Source organism: Ahaetulla prasina, chromosome 3 (assembly GCF_028640845.1).
Source record: "Ahaetulla prasina isolate Xishuangbanna chromosome 3, ASM2864084v1, whole genome shotgun sequence".
Taxonomy (NCBI): Eukaryota; Metazoa; Chordata; class Lepidosauria; order Squamata; family Colubridae; genus Ahaetulla; species Ahaetulla prasina.
The window spans coordinates 196,095,042-196,117,177 of NC_080541.1; the positions used below are offsets into that span (position 1 = coordinate 196,095,042).

Sequence of the window (22,136 nt, forward strand, 5' to 3'; positions counted from 1 at the left end):
TCACCAGCACTGCAGTTGATAGGAACCATTAAGATTTATCCAATCCATGCAGAACATTCAAAATCTAGTAGCATTGTGTATTAATCAAGGCAGAAAATTAACTGGCAGCTTCTTCATTCCATAGCCTGCTTTAAGACAATAAGAGCTGACAGAAAAATCACACATTTATGATGGTGGCTTTTTCATCTGAAAAACTTAACACAAAGGCTTGCTCTGCTGAAAGCCAAACATGTGTTTAATGAAGCTTCCCTTTAAAGCAAACTGACTTATATAGGAAATAAAAAAGTGAGGATTTGTAGAGACACAGAAAGTGGAGCTGATATTTTACACACACACACACACACACACACACACAAACACACACACACACTCCTGTTTGCATCAAGGGAGGAAAAAAAGACACATCCAAAATGATAGGGAGAAGCAGTCAGAAGGGATTAGAAAGCAGAATATTCCACCCTGCCTCTTGCTTTGCCATAGTGGGTTGCTTAAAAGGCAAGAATGTTCTAAAAACAGATGGCAGCAGATTTCTCCTCCGGCACTCAGCTCTGACCTGGTTTCTCATTCAAGGATGAAGAGCTATATATGCTTTAGCCCATTACTCCTCTGAAGTAAAGTGGGGAACCAATGTCCTTCAAACACCAAAGCTTTAGGCATCCTTTAGCTCCCTGCCCTGATGAGCTAAAATGAACTTAAGTATTCCAATGCAACCTCATATACAAATTTATATTGTTCCTGAAAGAGAGAGAAGAAGAACACAGTGATAAATCAAGATAATATTCAGGTGACTCATTCTTTCAATCCACTCTACTTTAACATCACATTTAGATTCCCAAAATTTCCCAAAATTCCATACACAGATACAGAGCTCCAAATTTGCATTCAGTACTCCATGTTACCCTTATAATATTGTTGTTCCGTTTCATCAAATTGCTAAGGTAGAAGAATATGGGCACATTCACATCAAATAAATGCATTGTTTTAAAAAATCAAATGCAAACAAGAGATTTTTTTTAAAAAGACAAATACATATGGGCCTACCATAGAATCTGCATTTCCCCTGCTCTTCTAAAGATGAAAAGTTAGAAAACTAAATATAATTCCCAAGGAAGAAGTTTTAATAAATTGAGACTGATCTAGGAGATTCATGTATCTAATGAATAACTTTCTGTAAAAGTAGAGCACTTCAAAAGTGCTTCTCCTGCAGCTCCTACTAAATGGAAAGCTTCAACATATCTGGACAACTTAGTATCTGCAGAGGTAGTTTCTCAAAAATGCCCTAACTGAGGAATTTCCAAACTTCCTCAGTTCATAGCACTGTGAACTACTTTAGTGTGTCAGTAATTTTTTCATGGAATTTCATTGTGTCATTCAAGTGCCAGTGAACAATTGGGAACGACACATTTCAAGCTGTAAATTATTTAAATCTTTAAAGATTAATTCAGTTTAGTATCTTAAATTGTGGTTACAAAACAATCAACTCTAGTGCAGATTTTTAGTATTATCAACATATGATCCACTATGTTATATTGATATCCCAGTTTGACTGAGTTGAGGCTTGAGATCTTTTACAGGGTACCCTCACACAAGCAATAATTAAGTTGCAATATGTGTATATGTGTCCATATAAGAAACTTTCTATATTATTTGCTAGTTACCTATTCCTACTGAAATTAATGGATATAACCCAACTACAATTAAGTAATTTGAGAGTTGTGGGGGGAGGGGGAATCACAGGCAATAAATGGACCTGTTTTCTTTCAAGAGCCAGGATAAAGGGTGCCCAAAATATATGTCCATTTTATTCATTGCTATCATAATGTTTCTATTAATACATCCTCTGAACAGCCATCCAGAAGAGAGGCAATTGTTCAATTTTATTTAAAGTAGTTAAGACACCTATTGATTTAAAAATTATAGACCATTTCCAAATTAAGTATTTTAAGCTAAGCTTCACCGATATATTGAAGCTATCATTCTGCCATCTCTCAGACCTCTCATTTTGTCAACTCATATAAAGCAAGCAGGTAAAATGCTCACATCATCTGACTAAGGCTGGTTGAGGCTAAGATTAAAATGAAGATGCTGGCTTGACAGTTGAATTCAACTTTGTTTGGAAGTTGTTGTATTCCCCCAGAAAGAACCCATACAGTTTCCCTGACATGTTGTCCCTGGATTCTTAGATGATGATAATATCTGCCCACTCTGCTTTCCAGTGACCTTTCCATAACTAATATATATCTTAATTACATCACATTTCAGGCAAAATATCTCAAAGCTTCCATTGTTCCAAAATGCAGATGATATGAGATGATATCTCATATTAGATATTAGATGATATGAGAGTAATATGAAAAGTCTTACATTTGCTACTAATGTAAATGTAAAATTACATTTTACTAATGTAATTCTTTTTTACAGAATTAGTTCTAAGGAAATATTTAAACTTTAAACTCTGGCTTACTTATGGTCCCTCTATGTAAAGTCCCATAACTTTTTAAAAATCTATTCAGAAATCTGTTACTCTGGCATAAAGGATGTTTTCTTATATCACTTTCAAATAAGGGGATATATTTCCCTATTTTATATTATTTTAATATTTGATATTATTTGAATTATTTATATTTTATTCTTTCTCTATGGTTATAACTGAGTTTTTTCATGTTTCTCATTTTGTTTCTTTTTCACCCTTAAATGGACAGGTAAGGAGTACTGTGTTAGGGTTATTAAGTAAATAAACACAGCACATAAATTACCATTGGGCATAATCTTAGAATGTAGAATATATTATTTAAAAAATCAACAAGCAAACACATAAATACCACCCTCAAAGATGTAAAGTATGCTTTATGTATATTAAGTATGGGGCAGTGTGTCTATTGTGTGTGTACTTGCCCATAGATTCAACTTATCTCATCATTTTCTCTATACAGAAGAGATAACATCAAAGGTCACATGTCGAACACTGAAGGGTTCTATTTTGCACCCAGAATTTAAAAACAATTCCAAACAGTGTTTCACAGACTTTGAGTAAATAGATTGGAAATCTTTCAAAGCAATTCTCAAAACAGCCACACCTTTCATTCAGGCTCACCTGGAAGCTTGAAAAGCTTTATAGAATAACAGAGAAGTGCTCTGCTTATACAAGGTTAAAAAAAAGTCATCTTCTGAATTATTGTCGAAGCGTGCAAAACCCCCAGGATTTAGGGGTTACTGAATACTGAATTAAATGGATTTTATTTTAATAGGTTTTATTAACTATGGGTAGATGCTGTTTGCTCGCCTTTCAAAACAAAAGCAGTTGAAATGTACTTTAAAATAAGTGTTCCTAAGGAGTTTTCTAAGTACATAATGCAGCTTCTGCTATTATCTGAATAATACATCAAATCCAAAATGGATGCTTAGAAACAAAAAGAGACTGTGAATATTTTATTTCAAGGAACAAGAAGCAATCAAACTATTATACTTACCAATGTCTCCACCATGTTGGACTTGTTGTTCCGTAAGGTTTTCACTATGTGAAATACATCAATGATATTTTGCTGCTGGATCATTTCACACACACTACATATGGCACAGAAGGTGCCACTGCGGCCACCGCCATTCCTAGCATAACCAATAAGAGCTGGTTTAGGAAATTACATTTGTTTATAACAGAAAAGTACTTCAAGGGGATCTACGAGATCTACCCAAATGCAAGGCTACTAATTACATGTAACAGCCATATATACAATTTACTTGCATGAATGTTTTTCATAAAAATAGTTCAATGACATTAAATTATGGATACAGCACGGAGACAGCTTTGGTCGCATTGGTGGATGATCTCTGGAGGGCCAGGGACGGGGGTACTCCTCTGCCCTGGTCCTATTAGACCTCTCAGCAGCTTTTGATACCATCGACCATGGTATCTTGCTGCGCCGGTTGGGGGGATTGGGAGTGGGAGGCACCGTGTACCGGTGGTTCTCCTCCTATCTCTCCGACTGGTCGCAGATGGTGTTGACAAGGGGGCAGAGGTCGACCGCGAGGTGCCTCACTTGTGGGGTACTGCAGGGGTCGATTCTCTCGCCCCTGCTGTTCAACATCTACATGAAGCCATTGGGTGAGATCATCAGTGGCTTCGGGGTGAGATACCAGCAGTACGCTGATGACACTCAGCTGTACTTTTCCACCCCGGGCCACCCAATGAAGTTGTTGAAGTGCTGTCCTGGTGTTTGGAAGCCGTACGGGTCTGGATGGGGAGAAACAGGCTCAAGCTTAATCCCTCCAAGACGGAGTGGCTGTGGATGCCGGCATCCCGATTCAGTCAGCTGCAGCCGCGGCTGACTGTTGGAGGCGAGTTACTGGCCCCAAAGGATAGGGTGTGCAACTTAGGTGTCCTCCTGGATGATCGGCTGTCGTTTGAAGATCATTTGACGGCCGTCTCCAGGAGGGCCTTCCACCAGGTTCGTCTGGTTTGGCAGTTGCGCCCCTTTCTTGATCGAGATGCCTTGTGCACAGTCACTCATGCGCTCGTTACCTCTCGCTTGGATTATTGTAATGCTCTCTACATGGGGCTCCCCTTGAAGTGCACTCGGAGGCTTCAGCTAGTCCAGAATGCAGCTGCGCGGGTGATAGAGGGAGCTACGCGTAGCTCCCACGTAACACCGCTCCTGCGCAGACTGCACTGGCTACCTGTGGCCTTTCGAGTGCACTTTAAAGTGTTGGTTATGACCTTTAAAGCGCTCCATGGCTTAGGGCCTGGGTACTTACGGGACCGCCTGCTGTTACCACATGCCTCCCACTGACCCGTACGCTCTCACAGAGAGGGACTTCTCAGGGTGCCGTCCGCCAAACAATGTTGGCTGGCGGCCCCCAGGGGAAGGGCCTTCTCTGTGGGGGCTCCCACACTCTGGAACGAGCTTCCCCCGGATTTACGCCAAATACCTGACCTTCGGACTTTCCGTAGTGAACTGAAGACACATCTTTTTATTCGCGCGGGGCTGGCTTGAATTGAATTTTATTAATTTTAAATTTTTATTAATTAATTTTAAATGGGATTTTTTAGTCTAGTATATTTTAACCTATCAGGCTAATTTTAAAATAAGTTTTTTAATCTGCTTTTTAAATTGTATATTGTATTATCTGTTTTATTTTGCCTGTACACCGCCCTGAGTCCTTCAGGAGAAGGGCGGTATAAAAATCAAATAAATAAATAAATAAAAATAAATAAATAAATTTAGAACAGAAACAGCAGACCTAGTAGCATTCCAATTTTTCTTGTTCTATATAAGTTCTATCATCTCATATCTCATATAAAATATTAATGTGGGATACTTCTGGACCGTATAATTAATAAGAACAGGTTATCATCAATATTTGACATCCTTGGATACTGGAACTTTCACTTTCTTTTGCCGGCTAAGCAGTACAATCCATATTCATACTCTACATGGTGATTTAGCCAGCATTCAACAATTCAACATTTCTCAGTGATCTAGAGTAATGAGGGAAACACTAGACTCATCCATCTGACATCACAAAATAAATATTCTAGAATTTATGAATGGAAAAGGGGAGTAGCTTAGAATGACAAATGAACCAGTGCCATTAAGAACCAGGCTTGATAACAAACAAACAACATATTAATTTTTAGCTCTATAATACTATATATATATATATTTGTTTTCTGAGGTTTTCGCGGGTGTTTTATTGCTCCCAGAAGCACGAAGCTGAAGCCTGAAGATGACGAATGAGACTTCGTCGAAACGTCGCCAAGACACTTCCAATTTTACGCGGAAGAAAACCCGAATAACCAAAGATCTACATATATATATATATATATTCTGAGGTTTTCATGGGTGTTTGTATGTAGGTTTTTGGTTATTCGGGTTTTCTCCTGCGTAAAATTAGAAGTGTCTTGGCGACGTCTCGACGAAGTCATGAATTGATTGTTCAAACCCCCACTAGCAGTTCAAACCCCCACTAGCAGTTAAAAGGAAGAAACAGCTGCGATCACACATTGCTCCCAGAAGCATGAGGCTGAAGCCTGGAGATGACAGATGAGACTTTGTCGAGATGTCGCCAAGACACTTCTAATTTTACAAAAATTCGAGAAAACTCGAATAACCAAAAACCTACACACACACACACACACACACACACACACACACACACACACACACACAGTATTATATGCTACTATAATGCTGTATTAAGCAGACATTTGCATCTTCAGGTTTTTTTTAAATTATTTCTTCAGGGTTTTTTTAAATTATTTGTATCAAACAATACAGGGTACTCCATCAAAGTGACTAAGTTTGCAATACTTCTCCTTCTTTTCAGACAGGCAGTTCATACCTAATACAGAAAACAAGGATGCAGAAATGCTTACAGGCAATGAACCACAGTCCGTCCATCTCGTCCATCATATTGCTCCTGCCACTTTTCCAACCGCCTGACCACTTTCAGGAGAGAGCGCTTAGAAGGAGGAGTGTCTCTATATGCTGGCCAGCCAATATACTGCAAGTGTTGAACAATACGGTACCCATCTTGCGGCTAAAGAAAAGGATGCAGATTGGTTTAATCTTGAAAAGGAAGGTATGGATGCTTCCATATATACTACCATAGGAACATGTGTTGTATTCTAAGAACTTTGAAATAAGATTTCTCATTCATTTTGGTTACAGGAATTGGGGAATATTTTCCGAAGGGTTTATCTCAGCTGGCCTTTTAATGAGCATACATAAACATTCTTCAGTTATAACAAAAAAATTAAGGAAACATTTTTCCTGCTTCAGAGTGGAAACCAGTGATGTTAAGAAAGCCTTTTGTAAGCATCATCTAGAAATATACCACATAGACTCAGTTACTAGTAACTAGCAGAACCTGTAAGTTCTCTCTTGAATGTGATGAGCACATTTGGGGACAATGTCAGCTCTAAAATAAAAAAGTTTTTTTCTTTTAAAAATGGAAAGAAAAATCATTTTTAATTAACAGACAATAATGGTATTCAGCTAATGATCTTACTTCAAAAGATTGACTATCAAGGGCATATTTAGCATTGGCACTGCAATTATTTTCTAAAACCATTATAAAGAAAATTGTAGCTGATAAATACTCTGACTCTTCTGTCTCCCTGTGCAGGCACCATTATACTTACAAGTGATAGGTGAAAGGGGATATTTAATACCATATCTGTTATTAGAGCAATTTTTTTCATCCTCAATGCTTTGTAGCAGTATATAGATAGGGTGATAGAAGAGGAACTGCCAAATGGGATATGTTGAAACCATATTAGCCTTTCTCTTTTATTTATATAGGTAGTTCTCAATTTACAACAGTTCGTTTAGTGACAGTTCAAAGTTACAACAGCACTGAAAAAAATGATTTATGACTGTTTTCACAGCTATGACCTTTGCAGCATCCCCATGATCATATGATTTAGATGCTGGTTCATATTTATGACCATTGCAGTGTCCCAGAGTGATGTGATCACTTTTTGTGATCTTCTGACAAGCAAAGTCAATAGGAAAGCCAGATTCACTTAAAAATTGGGTTAGTAACTTAACCACTGCAGTGATTCAACTAACAATTGTGTCAATAAATGTAAAATGGGGCAAAACTCACTTAACAAATGTCTCACTTAACAATAGAAATTTTGGACTCAATTGTGGTCATAACTTGAGGAATACCTGTATTAGCTGAATGCCAATATTAGAGGAAGCTATGGACAATTGCCAATGTATACTAAAATGTACAATTATATATTCTTAAATCTATAATCCTAGATTGGATATTTCCTTGACTTTTCTCATGCAAAACTTAGATACATATCCGCCATCCTGTTCTAGTGTATTACATGCTTTAAAAATTCAAGTTCAAAGATAAATGGAGAACAGCTAGGAGAGATGAGATATAGCTTATAAAAAACAAGGCAGGAATTAGGAAATAAGCCCCCATTATTGAAATATTAGCCAATACTGCAATTGGTGGGGGTCTAAAACTATACAAGCAAGATAATAAGTAAAGAGGGGAGATCATTCTAGCATCTTGTAGAATGATAAAAAGTAAATGAGTAAATTGAACAAACAGAATGGAACAAATTAACTATTTCCTATAACTGACTTCTTTCAATAAGCCTAACCTGTTTGATGTTCTATAGTCAAAAGAGATAGGCAGGCAGGCTAAAGAACAGTAACAATATCATCATCCCACCTACGTTATCCCAAGGCTTCCTGATATAATATTATGCCCTCGTCACTTCCCATCTGGATTACTGCAATGCTCTCTACATGGGGCTCCCCTTGAAGAGCACCCAGAGGCTCCAACTGGTACAAAATGTGGTCGCGCGGGGGATTGAGGGAGCACCGCGTATCTCATATAACACCTCTCCTGCGCAGGCTGCACTGGTTGCCGGTGGTCTTCTGGGTGCGCTTCAAGGTGTTGGTCATCACCTTTAAAGCGCTCCATGGCATGGGACCGGGATATCTATGGGACCGCCTGCTGCTGCCAGTTACCACCCATCGTCCGGTGTGTCCAGTGTGCTCCCACAGGGAGGGCCTCCTTAGGGTACCGTCGGCCAACCAATGTTGGCCAGTGGCCCCCAGGGGAAGAGCGTTCTCTGTAAGGGCCCCGGCCCTGTGGAACGAGCTGCCGGTGGGACTCCGTCTTCTCCCTGATCTTCGGACCTTTAAGCGCGAGCTCAAGACCTTCTTTTTTCACCAAGCGGGGCTGGCCTGATTTATTTTAAATATAGAATAGAATAGAATAGAATAGAATTTTATTGGCCAAGTGTGATTGGACACACAAGGAATTTGTCTTGGTGCATATGCTCTCAGTGTACATAAAAGAAAAGATACGTTCATCAAGGTACAACATTTACAACACAATTGATGATCAATATATCAATATAAATCATAAGGATTGCCAGCAACAAGTTATTGTGGGTATATTGTATATTGTGGGTTTTAGTGGGCTTTTAACAGGGGTTTTTATCTTTCTGTAATTTTCTTATTTAACTATTTTTAACATACGGCGTTTAAATTAGATTTTTAAATTTGGTACTGTATTTTTTTTTAAAAAAAATTTTAGATTATTGTTTAGATTATTTTTAGATTATTGTTCTATCTGCTGTACACCGCCCTGAGTCTTTAGAGAAGGGCAGTATAAAAATGTAAATAATAAATAAATAAATAAATAAATATTATGTAATTTTATGTTTATTCAATTTCTATACCACCCTTCTCCCGAAGGACTCAGGGCGGTTTACAGCCAACTAAGAACAATAAATACAAAAATTAAAAACACATTTAAAAGAATAATTTAGATAGGCTGAATATACTAAAACTATTAAAATCCCCATTAAAACTATTAGGCCAGTCCTGCACGATGGAATAAAAGCGTTTTCAACTCACGCCAGAAGGCCCGGAGGTCAGGGAGTTGGTGTATCCCTAGGGGTAGCTCATTCCAGAGGGCTGGAGCCCCAACAGAGAAGGCCCTCCCCCTGGGAGTCGCCAGTCGACATTGTCTGGCTGATGGCACCCTGAGGAGCGCACTGGTCGATGGGAGGCCACCGGTAGCAGGAGGCGGTCCCGTAAGTAACCCGGTCCTAAGCCATGGAGCACTTTAAAGGTGAGAACCAACACATTGAATTGCACCCGGAAGGCAACCGGCAGCCAGTGCAGCCTGCGCAGGATAGGTGTTATGTGGGAGCTTCGAGTCGCTCCCTCAATCACCCGCGCGGCTGCATTCTGGACCAGCTGGAGCCTCCGGGTACTCTTCAAGGGGAGCCCCATGTAGACAGCATTGCAGTAATCCAGGAGGGAAGTGATAAGGGCATGAGTGACTGTGCATAGGGGATCCTGGTCCAGGATTATCTCAGGCATCCTAATTAATATCTGCAGATTGAATATCGATAGAAAATTTTTTGACTTCTATTTACCCTTGCCATGTTGCAGATCCGAAATATCCGATTGATAATATCCTCATCTATGTCAGCAGAAACAAATTCCACTTGTATTGGCCCATAACAGCAAGATGTCTTCTCTGGCCAGTACTGCATACAAAGCTGATCATAACAAAAGGAAAACAAGCACAAATCAGAAGGAGGGGAAAAAAGGAGAAATGCAAAACACTAATTTTCACACAAAATCTTAGAATGTTCATTTCTGTTAAAAGAGACCTTGAATACACTCTGTATACAACATAAAATATTAATGACAAATACAGAGGAAATCATTTTCTTGATCCACAGTCCCAGTTTTGCAAATTGTTGCTCACTTTTATATTTCACTAGCCTAAACTCTTGTTTAATGATGGGAATTATTATCAGAGCTGGCCAAACTATTTATTAAAGGAATCAGATTAATACATTTATCCATGCTGGGTGAAGTCATCTTAGAGCTTCAGCACTGCCATGCTAGAGCTGAGGGATAGGTAGGGGGAGATTAGTGATAGCTGCAGTTATGTAGTCAAAATAAAATACTTTCACTTGGGAACCCAGATTGTTCACACACCTGGCTAGAGGAAGGAGGAGTGATGTCACCTGACCAGGGGACTCTACCTTGATTGGGCCATGTGACTGATTGTTCGGGATTGGGGGCAAAACTTTCACTTTTAATTAGGTGAAAACCAAGAGACCCTTCGGAGTTGGTTTTCACCAGATATGTGCCAATATGATATTTCCAATAAAGCTATTCTTTGAGGAATCTACCTACCTTGGAGACTTTGCTTGCAATGGATCTATTACCTGACACATGTATTTAACGTGGTTCCAATAGTAAGTATGCTTGATCCATACATGTTTATTTCTTAAACAATTCACCTACCTGGGCAGCATCCATTTCATTCAGCATCACAACAGAAGAACAGTTGTAATCAAACACTAGCCTCCAGAAATCAGCTCCAGTGTTGGGCAAGGGATGCTGAGTAACTATAAAGGCAGCAGGTTGCTTGTGGCTCTAAAGGTAGGGGGAAAAAAACAATGAGGGGGAAAAGGATTCACATTAGTGACAAAAACCCATTATTGTTTATTGAGAAGCATATTACACCAGGAAGCCTATGGATAGGCAAACAGATTAACATAAACAGATTATATAAATCACACCTCATACTCTGTTTTTGCCACCCCATTGAATAGAAACAGTTTGCATAATAAGGTTTTATTTCATTAGGAGGAAGCACAAGAACAAGAATTATCCCTTTTGCATAACAATTAGAATAAATGACTCAACGTGCCAGCTGGAAGCAAGACTTTTCCTAAGGAAATCAATAATGGGGAAGCTGGAATCTGATAAATTAAGTTGACACAACAAGCTTCTGCTAAACAAGTATTTCTTCCTTTTTAAGAGCTTAGCCTTAAAAAAATGCCTTTAAAACTCTAAAAGTTGGAACATATCAATTATATTTCAGACATATTTCCCCTAAGTATTTATCTTAGGTAGATGTTAATGCTTAGATGGGAAATCTACCTGGGAATTTTAGAGCTGCTGGCTAGACTGGAGAATAAAACAAAAACAACAAGAAGAAGAAGAAGGCAGTAGAAAACTACTGCCATAACACAGCCAAGAAAACTGAATGGATGCACTCACCAAGAGTTAAAGTCAACTCAAGATCATATTTATATTTAATTCAATTAATTGTATTAGTGATTGATAGAAGCAGCACATTTATCCCAAAGGAAGATGAGTCTCAATTTCAGATAATTTTATCTCTTAGACCACGGGTCTCCAACCTTGGCAACTTTAAGCAAAGCTGGCTGGGGAATTCTGGGAGTTGAAGTCTGCCAGGCTTAAAGTTGCCACGATTGGAGACTCCTGTCTTAGACAGAAAATCATAGAAAAAGTACATTAATTGGTGGGCCCTACTGCTTGTGGGATTCTTTCACATGAATAATAGTGGCTGTATATAAACAGGATAGGAACTTTGCATTGTCCCCATATATAAAAAGGAGTTAAGGAAAATTCTCCCAAAATTATAGGCCCAAAAGTAGTACCGTGTTTCCCCGAAAATAAGACCCAGTCTTATATTTTTTTTGAATCCTGAAATAAGTGCTTGGCCTTATTGCCATGCGCTCAAAAGCCTGATTGAGCTTATTATCAGGGGATGTCTTTTTTTGGGGAAAACAGGGTATCAATACTGTGAGTAAAATTAAAAATCTTTATCTAATTCTAAAATGTTATGATTGAAAAAAATATTTGCCAACATTTCTTCTTTTATACAACAGTAAAATTCTAGAAGTCAACTACTGATTTTCATTAATCTAGTGACAAATTTGGTCCAGAAGGGCAGATCCTGCTATTTATATTGTCATTAGCATCCCTCAAATTTAAAAATTCCAAGTTATCCCTGTGCTTTAGAGTGTAAGAAAATGCTGGTATAAAAAGGAGTTTACACATTTAAAGTATTGTTGTGTTTTGCCTACAGCCTATCATTTAAATGAATAAGCGATCCCTTCTGAACATCTGTAGAATAAGCATGGATTAGGATTTGGGATAAGCCTAAAAAGGAGATATCCATCTCCTTAAAGCAGTTTAGCTAGCATTCTGACAGGTACTTAAAAATAGTCCTGAGACCCAAACAAATCAGGATCCATGCTGACATAGTGCCAGTCATTTCTTATGAGAAATGATAATGATAATTATCATTATCATTATATATATATAAATTTATTTATTTATTTATTTTTATTTATTTGTTCACAACATTTTATATAAGCATAAGCATGAAATAACTATACGATATATAAGCATATATATAAGCATAAGTACCGTATATACTCGAATATAAGCCGAGGTCCCCAATTTTACCCAAAAAAACTGGGGTAAACTGGCCCCTCGAGTATAAGCCGAGGGAGGGAAATGAGGCAGCTACCGGTCAGGGAAAGCCTCCCTCCCTCAGCCGAGAAGGCTGGCGGGTCCCCCGCCCCGCCCTCTCACTGCACCGGCAGGGCTTCCCCGCGCTAATGCAAAAGCCCGCCAAGTTTGCACCATCCGGTATAATGTGAAAAAAAGAAGAAAAAAAAAACTCGAGTATAAGCCGTATATACTCGAGTATAAGCCGAGGGGACGTTTTTCAGCACAAAAAACGTGCTGAAAAACTCGGCTTATACTCGAGTATATACGGTATGTAATAACTATACGAAATTGGATACAATTAAAGGGAACATTAGGACAGGAACGGTAGGCATGTTGGTGCTCTTATGCACGCCCCTTACAAACCTCTTAGGAATGGGGTGAGGTCAATAGTAGATAGTTTTTGGTTAAAGCTTTGGGGATTTTGGGAAGAGACCACAGATTCTGGTAAAAAACAAAAAATAAATAAATAAAAAGAATCTTACAGTGGGGAACAGAAAAGCCAAACCCTTGTTAACCTGTGCCTGAATAGCAAAGCTTGACAAAATGTAAAACAAACATATTAAAAAAACAAATAAAAATTGCTATGAAGAAAGAAACACCTAGAGATCAATTAGTTTATTTTTTAAAAAATTGCAAATTTACCAGAAACTCTTTTTCATCTATATCAGGGGTGTCAAACTCAAGGCCTGCGGGCCGGATCCAGCCTATGGGGTGCTTAGAGCTAGCCCATGGGACTTCCCTGAAAATAGTGAAGGACTGACCTGTAGTGCCTCTGCCAGCGAAAATGGAGCTTGAGAGGGCCATGCACTGCCTTCCGGAATGCCATTTTTCTTGGCGGAGTGCTTAGACCACAACAAGTGCCTCTGACATGAGTAACATTGAGATGGCCACACCCAGCCAGACCCCTGAGGTCAATGGCCCTCAATGAAATTGAGTTTGACACCCCTGATCTACATCAAAGAAACAAAAGTGGATAGAGGTATCAGAAATAATACTCCGCAGATCCTGAACTTCTTGTCTCACTCAAGACTTAACTGTACATCAGCTGAAGATTCTTCCTTGAAATGCTCTTTGAAAGTCCTGCTTTCTAGAGCACACTGTTACCATACTAGTGAGGCAAGAGATCAAGTCATCAGTCACTAGAGGGATACCAAAATACAGGCATGTGCTTCAAGAGGTACATCCAACATCTCTTTTCTATTCCCCAAGCAACTTCCAAGATAGGCATCCATATAGGCAAAGAACCAGCATTCGTTCTTCAATTTTCATATCTTATGGTATTTATCCTGTCTAGAATGGTTTTAATGAAAAAAAAAAACCACTATATTTTAAAATAATGTAATATTTTTGTTTAATTTAATGCACAGAATAAGAATAAGAGTTAGACAGTTATAAATTCAAGTCACATCTGAAATCAAGGTAGGTAGGTCAGAAAGATGGCATGTAGCATTTACTGTGGAATTTGTTTCTATATGGAATATTTGTAAAACAAAAACACCCCCAACAGTTTTATTGCTGGCAGCTGCTCAAAGTTAGACACAGAAGGTTTGTTTAAAAAAAAAAACAGCTTTTGCTTAGTGAAGCAGTAAAGGGCCCTGTGCACTCAACTGTTAGATAACAGATGCATACTTACTATCACAATGCCTGTGAGTCACTCTGACAAGATTATATACTGCAGCTGAAGGTATTTATTTATTTAAATTGTGAAACACGCAAACCTTAGGTTTTATAGCAAAGGTGCCCACTTGTAATCATAGCTGAGTGTATGTTAAATAACAAAGAAGAGAAAGAAGGAAAAATATGGGATTACATTTTGGCTTTATTTCTTTTAAAGTCAGATTCAAACAACTGTAACCAAAACAGCTGAATACAGACGCTGAAACTAGAGTAAATATATACTATATATATTTCCCATCCATTATGATGTGTCATTTTGGAATTAAATGGGAGATATCTTTCCCATATCCTGTTCTTAAATGTGATTCATTTATAGGATGAAAAGACTATCACACTGAAACAGGTCATTTTCAGCTAAAATGGATAGAATCAGATTATTTTCATTTGAATTCATTTTATATATATATATGTTCAGTCATAAAGTCAATCCTTGCCCAATTTCTAAATTTACACTTTGAAAAAAAGGCTTGATAATTCTTACATATATTTGATTTTGTAATTTTGATCTCAAATTCCCTTCCAGCCATGGCAATCACTCTTTCTGAGCCCAACTGATCAAACAGGATAAAAGTGAGATGCAATGTATTTATATCATTTTCAGTATTTTTGGAAAAAGTGGAGATACAAATGTGATAGAAAGACAATAATGCTTCAAGTTATTCAGTTTTATTTTGTTTCACATTTTTTTTAAAAAAAGAGCTTTACTTACATCCATGAGTGCAGCATTAATATAGTTGCTTGATTCTCCATCAACAGAAATAAGAAAAGGGAGGCACCGATCCAAAGGAAGTACATCCATGCAGCGATTCTTATCATGATTCCTTGGCAAAAGTCCAATGCTGCAATCTTCTGGACGTACTCGAGGAGTAACAATATTAAGGGTCTGTATTTGGAGAAAAAACAGGGACCAATTAATATTAAATATGCTGCCTCTGTGAACTGCTTAGAGAGGGCTGTAAAGCACTGTGAAGTGATAATTGCTATTGCTATTACCACTTAAAGTTGTATATTGCATCAGGCCATCTTTTCTGAGAATATATGGGTTCAAATATGAAAAACAACTACTGTATTCTTTTCAATAGTAGGTAGTCTAAATTCTTAAGTCCTTTGAAAATGTGAGTTTACAAAACCAGTCATACAGGAAGAGGCGGGGGGGGGGATCATCAGCCACTAGAACTTTTCTAGTGGCTGATGATTTCAATAATAAAAACTGGAATTATAAAATATAGATATTTGAATAATTTTCTTTGCAGACTATCTGTTTAAAGGCAATTCAAGTTGTTAAAAATTTAAATAATACGGTCAAGAAAATTGCATCTAGTATATCACATCAAACTATCACTTTGGACTATCTAAGGATTCCTTCTTATGGCCATGATAAAATTCTTACCTCCAATCTTCAAGTGGCAGAAACTATGCCCTTTTCTGCCTCAGGAACAAGGCCAGGGAGTTGTACTACCTTATAGATTTATTACATGACAAGTTAAGAAAAGTGATTTGCTTTGTTTCTACTCCCCCCACAAATGTCATCAGCTATCAGGAAAAAAAAGCATTCATTAATCACTCTCCCAAACCTGGGCAGGGGCTAGAAGAATTATGAATGTTATGTGATATGAGAGATTTGAAGTCAAGATCTCATATGCATGGAAGCTAAGACAGTGGGAAGAGTTTTGGGGTGACCATTCTTTCTCTTCTCCTGAACTCTGAATTTCTCTTCCTGCTTTTTTTTGTATGGAAAATCCTGTCCTGATGATTGCACAAAAATTCAATAACAAGTGGACACTGAGGGATGTTTAGCCAAATAGATAATAGGTTTTAAAAGAGGCACTAAAAAAAAGTTAAGAAGGACATAAAAAGAACAGCATCTCCAGCATCCTACTTCCAGATAAGCAGGGATTAGCACCAAACAAACAGCCAAGCAAAAAGAATACTCTAAACAAGGAACTATAAAGGAGAAAAACCACACCCCCACCAACACTGGCAGGGCAACATACTGTATATAAACAAGAAACAAAGCCCATATCCACTAGCACTGATGATGTATAGTGTCTGATGACTAGGAGCTCCTGAGCCTTTTCTTTGATAAAGAAGGACATGAGAAGAGCACAGGTTCATAAAGTCAATCACATGCAATCTATGTGAAAATATATATAAATATGGTAAATGAGCATGGTTTTGTCACTGTTGTACAATTGTACAAGTCTGCTTTACAAGGCAGAAGGCCCACATCAGTCTTTTTTTTTTTTGTTTACATTTATATCCCGCCCTTCTCCGAAGACTCAGGGCGGCTTACAGTGTATAAGGCAATAGTCTCATTCTATTTGTATATTTTTTACAAAGTCAACTTATTGCCCCCCCCAACAATCTGGGTCCTCATTTTACCTACCTTATAAAGGATGGAAGGCTGAGTCAACCTTGGGCCGGGCTTGAACCTGCAGTAATTGCAGGCTATTGTGTTCTAATAACAGGCTTCTTAACAGCCTGAGCTATTCCGGCCCTTTTTTTTGTCTTGCAGAAGCAGTAGAAGCTCCCATTGCTCTTTCTGCACATGGAGTAAAACCCTACAAATTAAAAATCAGAACTTTCCACCACTTTGCAGAAGGGGGAGATCTATTTCTATACTTCTGCAATGTCAAAAATCAGAATAGTAATTGAGGTGGGAGTCTGGGAATTAAAGAAGAGGGGTATGCCTGTGTCAGCCTGAAATGTCTAATATGTGTCTGGCTAAATCTAAACTCAACAGGTCACCCAAAATGAGCAGTGAAGTGATTTTTTACATCATGCAACTTCCACCTCTTGAACCTGTGTTTTGTGGGGGGGGGGATACTTTTATTATGGGTACAGTTAAGGACAACTTAAGTCTGTATAACCTTTGGCTGGAGAGAAGATGAAGGCTACTTCATGGCAACATGGTAGAAAAAGACGTTGCCACAACATCTTTATACATCTTTATAGTTAAATACAAGTGACAGTCTGTATCTATTTCAGCTGAAAAATGAGTGCATTTGGTGCCCTCAATAATTCTTAACCTGTCATATAATCTTTCATCTATGAAATTATACAGCCATTAATAGATTAATGTCCCCCACATATAATGAAATTTATCAGTCTAGCACTATATTGAGTAGCATTCATTTATTCTTTTATCTGGAGAAATGGGGATTCTAAATGTTGAAACCAGAAAGAGACTTCATCTTGCAAACATGTGATATTTAAATCTATGATCTCAGCAAGATTTGATGCACGTTATAACTAGATTTAAGTCCACCCCTACTCTCAAAAGCTTTTATGCTAGAATACATACCATTAAATCCTTTTGAAGGAGCCCCATCAGGCAGCAATCTGGCAAAATGCACAACCTTAAATCCCTAGTAATGATCTTTCCTTTGCCAGGATGCACATGGTAAACTACATCATGCAAATGGATAGATTGTTGGCCTCTTAATGATTTGGCAATATTTCCTTCTCACTAATCCGATAAATCAACATTCACTATGCCTGCAGTCCTAAATTGTTCTGTTAGCTATAAACTATAAACAAACCTGGGCCTATTAGTGCTACTGTAAGTCTCTTCCTGTTAATCTTTGTGGTCATTCACTTAATGTGCACAAGAATTCTTTAAGGAACCAGCATCTAAATATTTTAGACAGCTCCTACATAGAAACAATCAAATCTGTGCCAAACCATGTGGTTTAAAAGCACAGTGTAAATACAAATATGGCATATCCATTACAAAAATAGAACATGAATCATAGTGAAGATTGTTAATGAAAAATATGTTTAAAATGGTGATAGACTGAGTAATTCAGAAGACTTACAGATCTTCAGATGGCTTCAGCTTAGTGATGGGTGACTTCTGCTGAACTCATTTTGAAACTATTTAACAAGTCAAACTCTTTCTAAAAATTCATTATTAATTATCCAAACAATTAATATGATAACATAAGCAAAGTCAGTATGGTGATAGTATATTTCCATAACTGCCAGAAGTGACATTGGTGTATTGTTACAGAACTTCAATAGGTTGTAAAAGTACACTAAATCCAAATGCTGCCTTAGTACCTTGGGATTATTTTACCAAGACTGAATAGGAAATTAAGAATGTGAACGTTTGTAATGCAGTGCTGAGACCAGGTATGAAGCCAAACCACTAAGTTTGCCTGTACTCTACAGGAAGAAAAATTTTGTTAAAAAAAACAACATACCAAAAATAAAACTAAGAATTTAACTGAGATTACTGATCCTCTAACAAACTTACTAACTATTCTTCAAGGTGCCAGATCATCTATGCTTACTCCAGTCTCAGAAATAATCTCTCCCAACCCTCACACCCAACCAGTCACAATCAACTGGAACAAAACAAAAGACCACATGTAGTCCCAATTAGGCAAGAGAGTGTCCCAGAAGCTTTTGTGGCTGGTGGTGATATCTGCACATCATAACTCTTTGCAGTCATTGTTGGAGCTGATGAAGCCATCTTGACATCAATATCAGCCTTCTTGCATAACACATACAATGGGGAACCAATTTATGGTCTTGCTCACACAATGTGAACACTATGTCCCTGAGACCAGATAGTTTTCCTATCAATCAAATTCACAAAGAATTTAGCCAGATGTTAGTAACTAAAATATAGCAATAAGCTATAACCCAGTAATATTTCTTTCTGATATAAAAATTATTCCACATAGTTGATCAATGCAGAAGTTGTGGCTTGGTCAAGCTAGCTTGTCCTTGCTACTTTCTTCTTTTCTCCAAAGAAAGCCATTCTGTACACTGTCAAGCAGGGACAATGAGCTTGCTGCTTTCCCTTCTTATCCTTTCTAGCCTCTAACAGCATAACTGCCCTTGTGCTAACAATGCAATTGACCTGACTGCTGTAACTAACAAGGCAGTTAACCCTCTGGTCTTGCTACCACATAACTGGCTTTCCATTTCCCATTGATCAATTTCCCACATTCAGCTTAGGGAGCAAGAAATAATATTTGTTCCCACAGACTTTTTTTTACTGAATGCTGAATGCTGAAATACCCACTTGGGAATTAATCATTCTGGCACCATTTATTAATACCAGATCAGAGGGGAGGGTCCAGGCCTATAAATACATGTACTAAAGGCCCCTAAGCACAGCACAAGTGATTATGAGTAGCCTCTCCTGCCATTGGTGCATTCGAGCTCCCCTTACTAAGTATATTGTTTTTACTAATATTATTTCTATTAAGAAAGCTTTATCTTATGCTATCTGACTTTTGATATTAATTTGTTCTTTGGGATTTTAGTTGTGATGGCAACTTTCTTAGACACTGGGTGGTTTATCCATACTTACTTATACTGATACAGCCTGAAACAGATTCTCACCAGCAACAAACAATGATGCTAACCAAGAGGAATTGTGCCTTTCAACAAACAAATGTCCCACATTTACATCAACAGTGTCATCACAGATCCCAACAGCTTGACAATCAAGGTGGCACATTTATGCCACACGCTCTTCCTTTAATTAGATAAATATTGTTATCTGTCAGCAATCTCCTCTTATTCCACATTGGACAACTAGGCAAGAATTTGTGCAAAACAATTAATAGACATGTTTAATATTAGGAGTTAAAACAAGGACAAAGTAATATTGTTGCATTTTAATTTCCCAAGAAACTTGATTATAGATCTCAAGGTAGCTATTTTGGAGCAACAAAACTTTATCAGCACTATAGAGGGAGAGACCACACAACTCACATACATCAAAAATTTTCAAGGTATTTCAAAAAGTCTTAATAAACATTTTTTAAAAATACATTACAAGTCTTAATAAACACTTTGTAAAAATACATTACAAGTGCCAATTGTAATCAATCTTGCATGTAACCTGCTTAACCACCTTTTTTGTACCACCTTGTTTCATCCCAGTTTAAATCCTATGTCAATTGAACTGTTCTATGAATCAGAGGAGCTACAATTCATCAAGGCTTGTGTTTTTTAATAAAATGTGTTATTCTGAAGAAGTGCTAATAGATTCTTGCTGATATTTGGTGTATCAAATATATGGTGTATAAAAGTTCTCCTTTTATAATGATTAGACTAATAACTGTGAGAGAATTCCCTCCCTTCTGATTTTGAAGATTCTAGACTTGGACAACTATAATACTAATTTAATAGCATGCTCAAGTTTTAACTGACAATTCACTCAAATAAATGCCTGCTGCCTGTGAAATCCATCACTTGAAAAAAAAAAGCATTCAGTGCAAGAATATGCTGCTGAGTTTCAGTTGTTAGTTCAGCATGTGGGCTGGAATGCTTAACTGACCAATTTAGGGAGGGACTGTCAAAAGAAATACAAGACAAACCCATTTGTAAATGCACTGCAGAGAATATGACAGCATTTAATTTGCTTGGGCATCAGTTGAAGATGTGATGCAATGCTGCATAATAGTCAGGAAAGAAAGTCACCACTGTTCTGTTTCCTTGACTTCTTATCATACTTGTGAGATTTTAGAAGCTGAACCAATGCATCTGGGAATAAAGAAGTCACTATTTGCCAAAAACAGATTAGGTTCATACACAGAAGACCAATGTCTTTTTTGTGGAGGACCTGGTTACTTCACACAGTAAATCTCCTTCTAAGGCACTCCCTTGTATGCAATTCAGTGGTGGGTTGCTACCATTTCGCCCCGGATTGGGCAAACCGGTAGGGGTGGTGGTGGGAGGCTCCGCCCACCCACCCACCCACCTGCCCAGAAGCATAGTGCGCAAGCAAGCACACACCTATGAGCAAACCAGTAGTGATGGGATTTGAATCCCTACTAATGCAATTGTATTAGTAGCTACAGGGGCTCAACCATCTACATTCATTTTCCTTCAGCACATGCACCCTTGTATCTTACTGGCCAAATACAGTCATTAACAGAACCATTGCATACTCAATCTTATTCCTTGAATATAAATTCTCACCACTACTCAATCAAATACAAAGCTAGCTTGTCTGAATGATTTATAATGAGAACTTACAGAAAGGCAAAGTTCTTATTTTTTGTCAAGAGATTTCAATGTCCAATAAAGCTTTCTTAAACTCAAACAATATTCACACTGTAGCCCATATTCCTTTGTACAGATCCACCATCATCTAATTGCATTGGTTGATTATTTTGATTTACATCTGGGAGCTTCTACAATCTGCTACAAAATTTGAGGATGACTTTATTGGGAATTTGCTTTCAGGCAACTTCTTCCTACTTCTAGTGTTAGAGGAACGAAGGAGCAGAGAAGCATGAAAGGCAGGAAATATTATTTGCTTCAATCAAAGAAGTAAGGTAAAACACTATTGCTTCCACCTGTCCATAATTAGGAGGAGGAATAGGGAGAAACACCTAACACCTGCAGACTAATGGAGCTGAAGGAAAGCATACCAAAAGGTGATGCAAGCTGGGAATCAGTGATACATAGGCCAGAAATGATCATTATTTGAATATCATTTAGCTGTCCCTCAAGGCTATAAAATACTGACCCTTTTAACTTACATGAGAGAAAAGACTAAGTTCTGCGGAGAGCTATGTATATTATACAGTAAGATGTCTATTGGCGCTAACATTTCTTTTATTGCAATAGGCAATCAATTGTGTTAAGCATGGT

At 37.9% G+C, this 22,136-nt stretch overlaps 1 protein-coding gene across 1 annotated transcript in view; it reads right to left on the bottom strand.

Moving 5' to 3' along the window:
- Positions 1–606: 606 nt before the first annotated feature.
- Positions 607–22,136, bottom strand: part of PTPRT (protein tyrosine phosphatase receptor type T) — a 541,915-nt gene continuing 520,385 nt past the window's right edge. Inside the window, exons 24-29 of the mRNA XM_058177805.1 lie at positions 15,223–15,396; positions 10,809–10,940; positions 9,923–10,048; positions 6,374–6,537; positions 3,471–3,606; positions 607–735 (exon numbers count right to left, since the gene is read on the bottom strand). Of these exons, the coding sequence (XP_058033788.1) occupies positions 682–735; positions 3,471–3,606; positions 6,374–6,537; positions 9,923–10,048; positions 10,809–10,940; positions 15,223–15,396 (786 nt within the window). The 3' untranslated portion in view covers positions 607–681. The remainder of the gene's footprint in view (positions 736–3,470; positions 3,607–6,373; positions 6,538–9,922; positions 10,049–10,808; positions 10,941–15,222; positions 15,397–22,136) is intronic.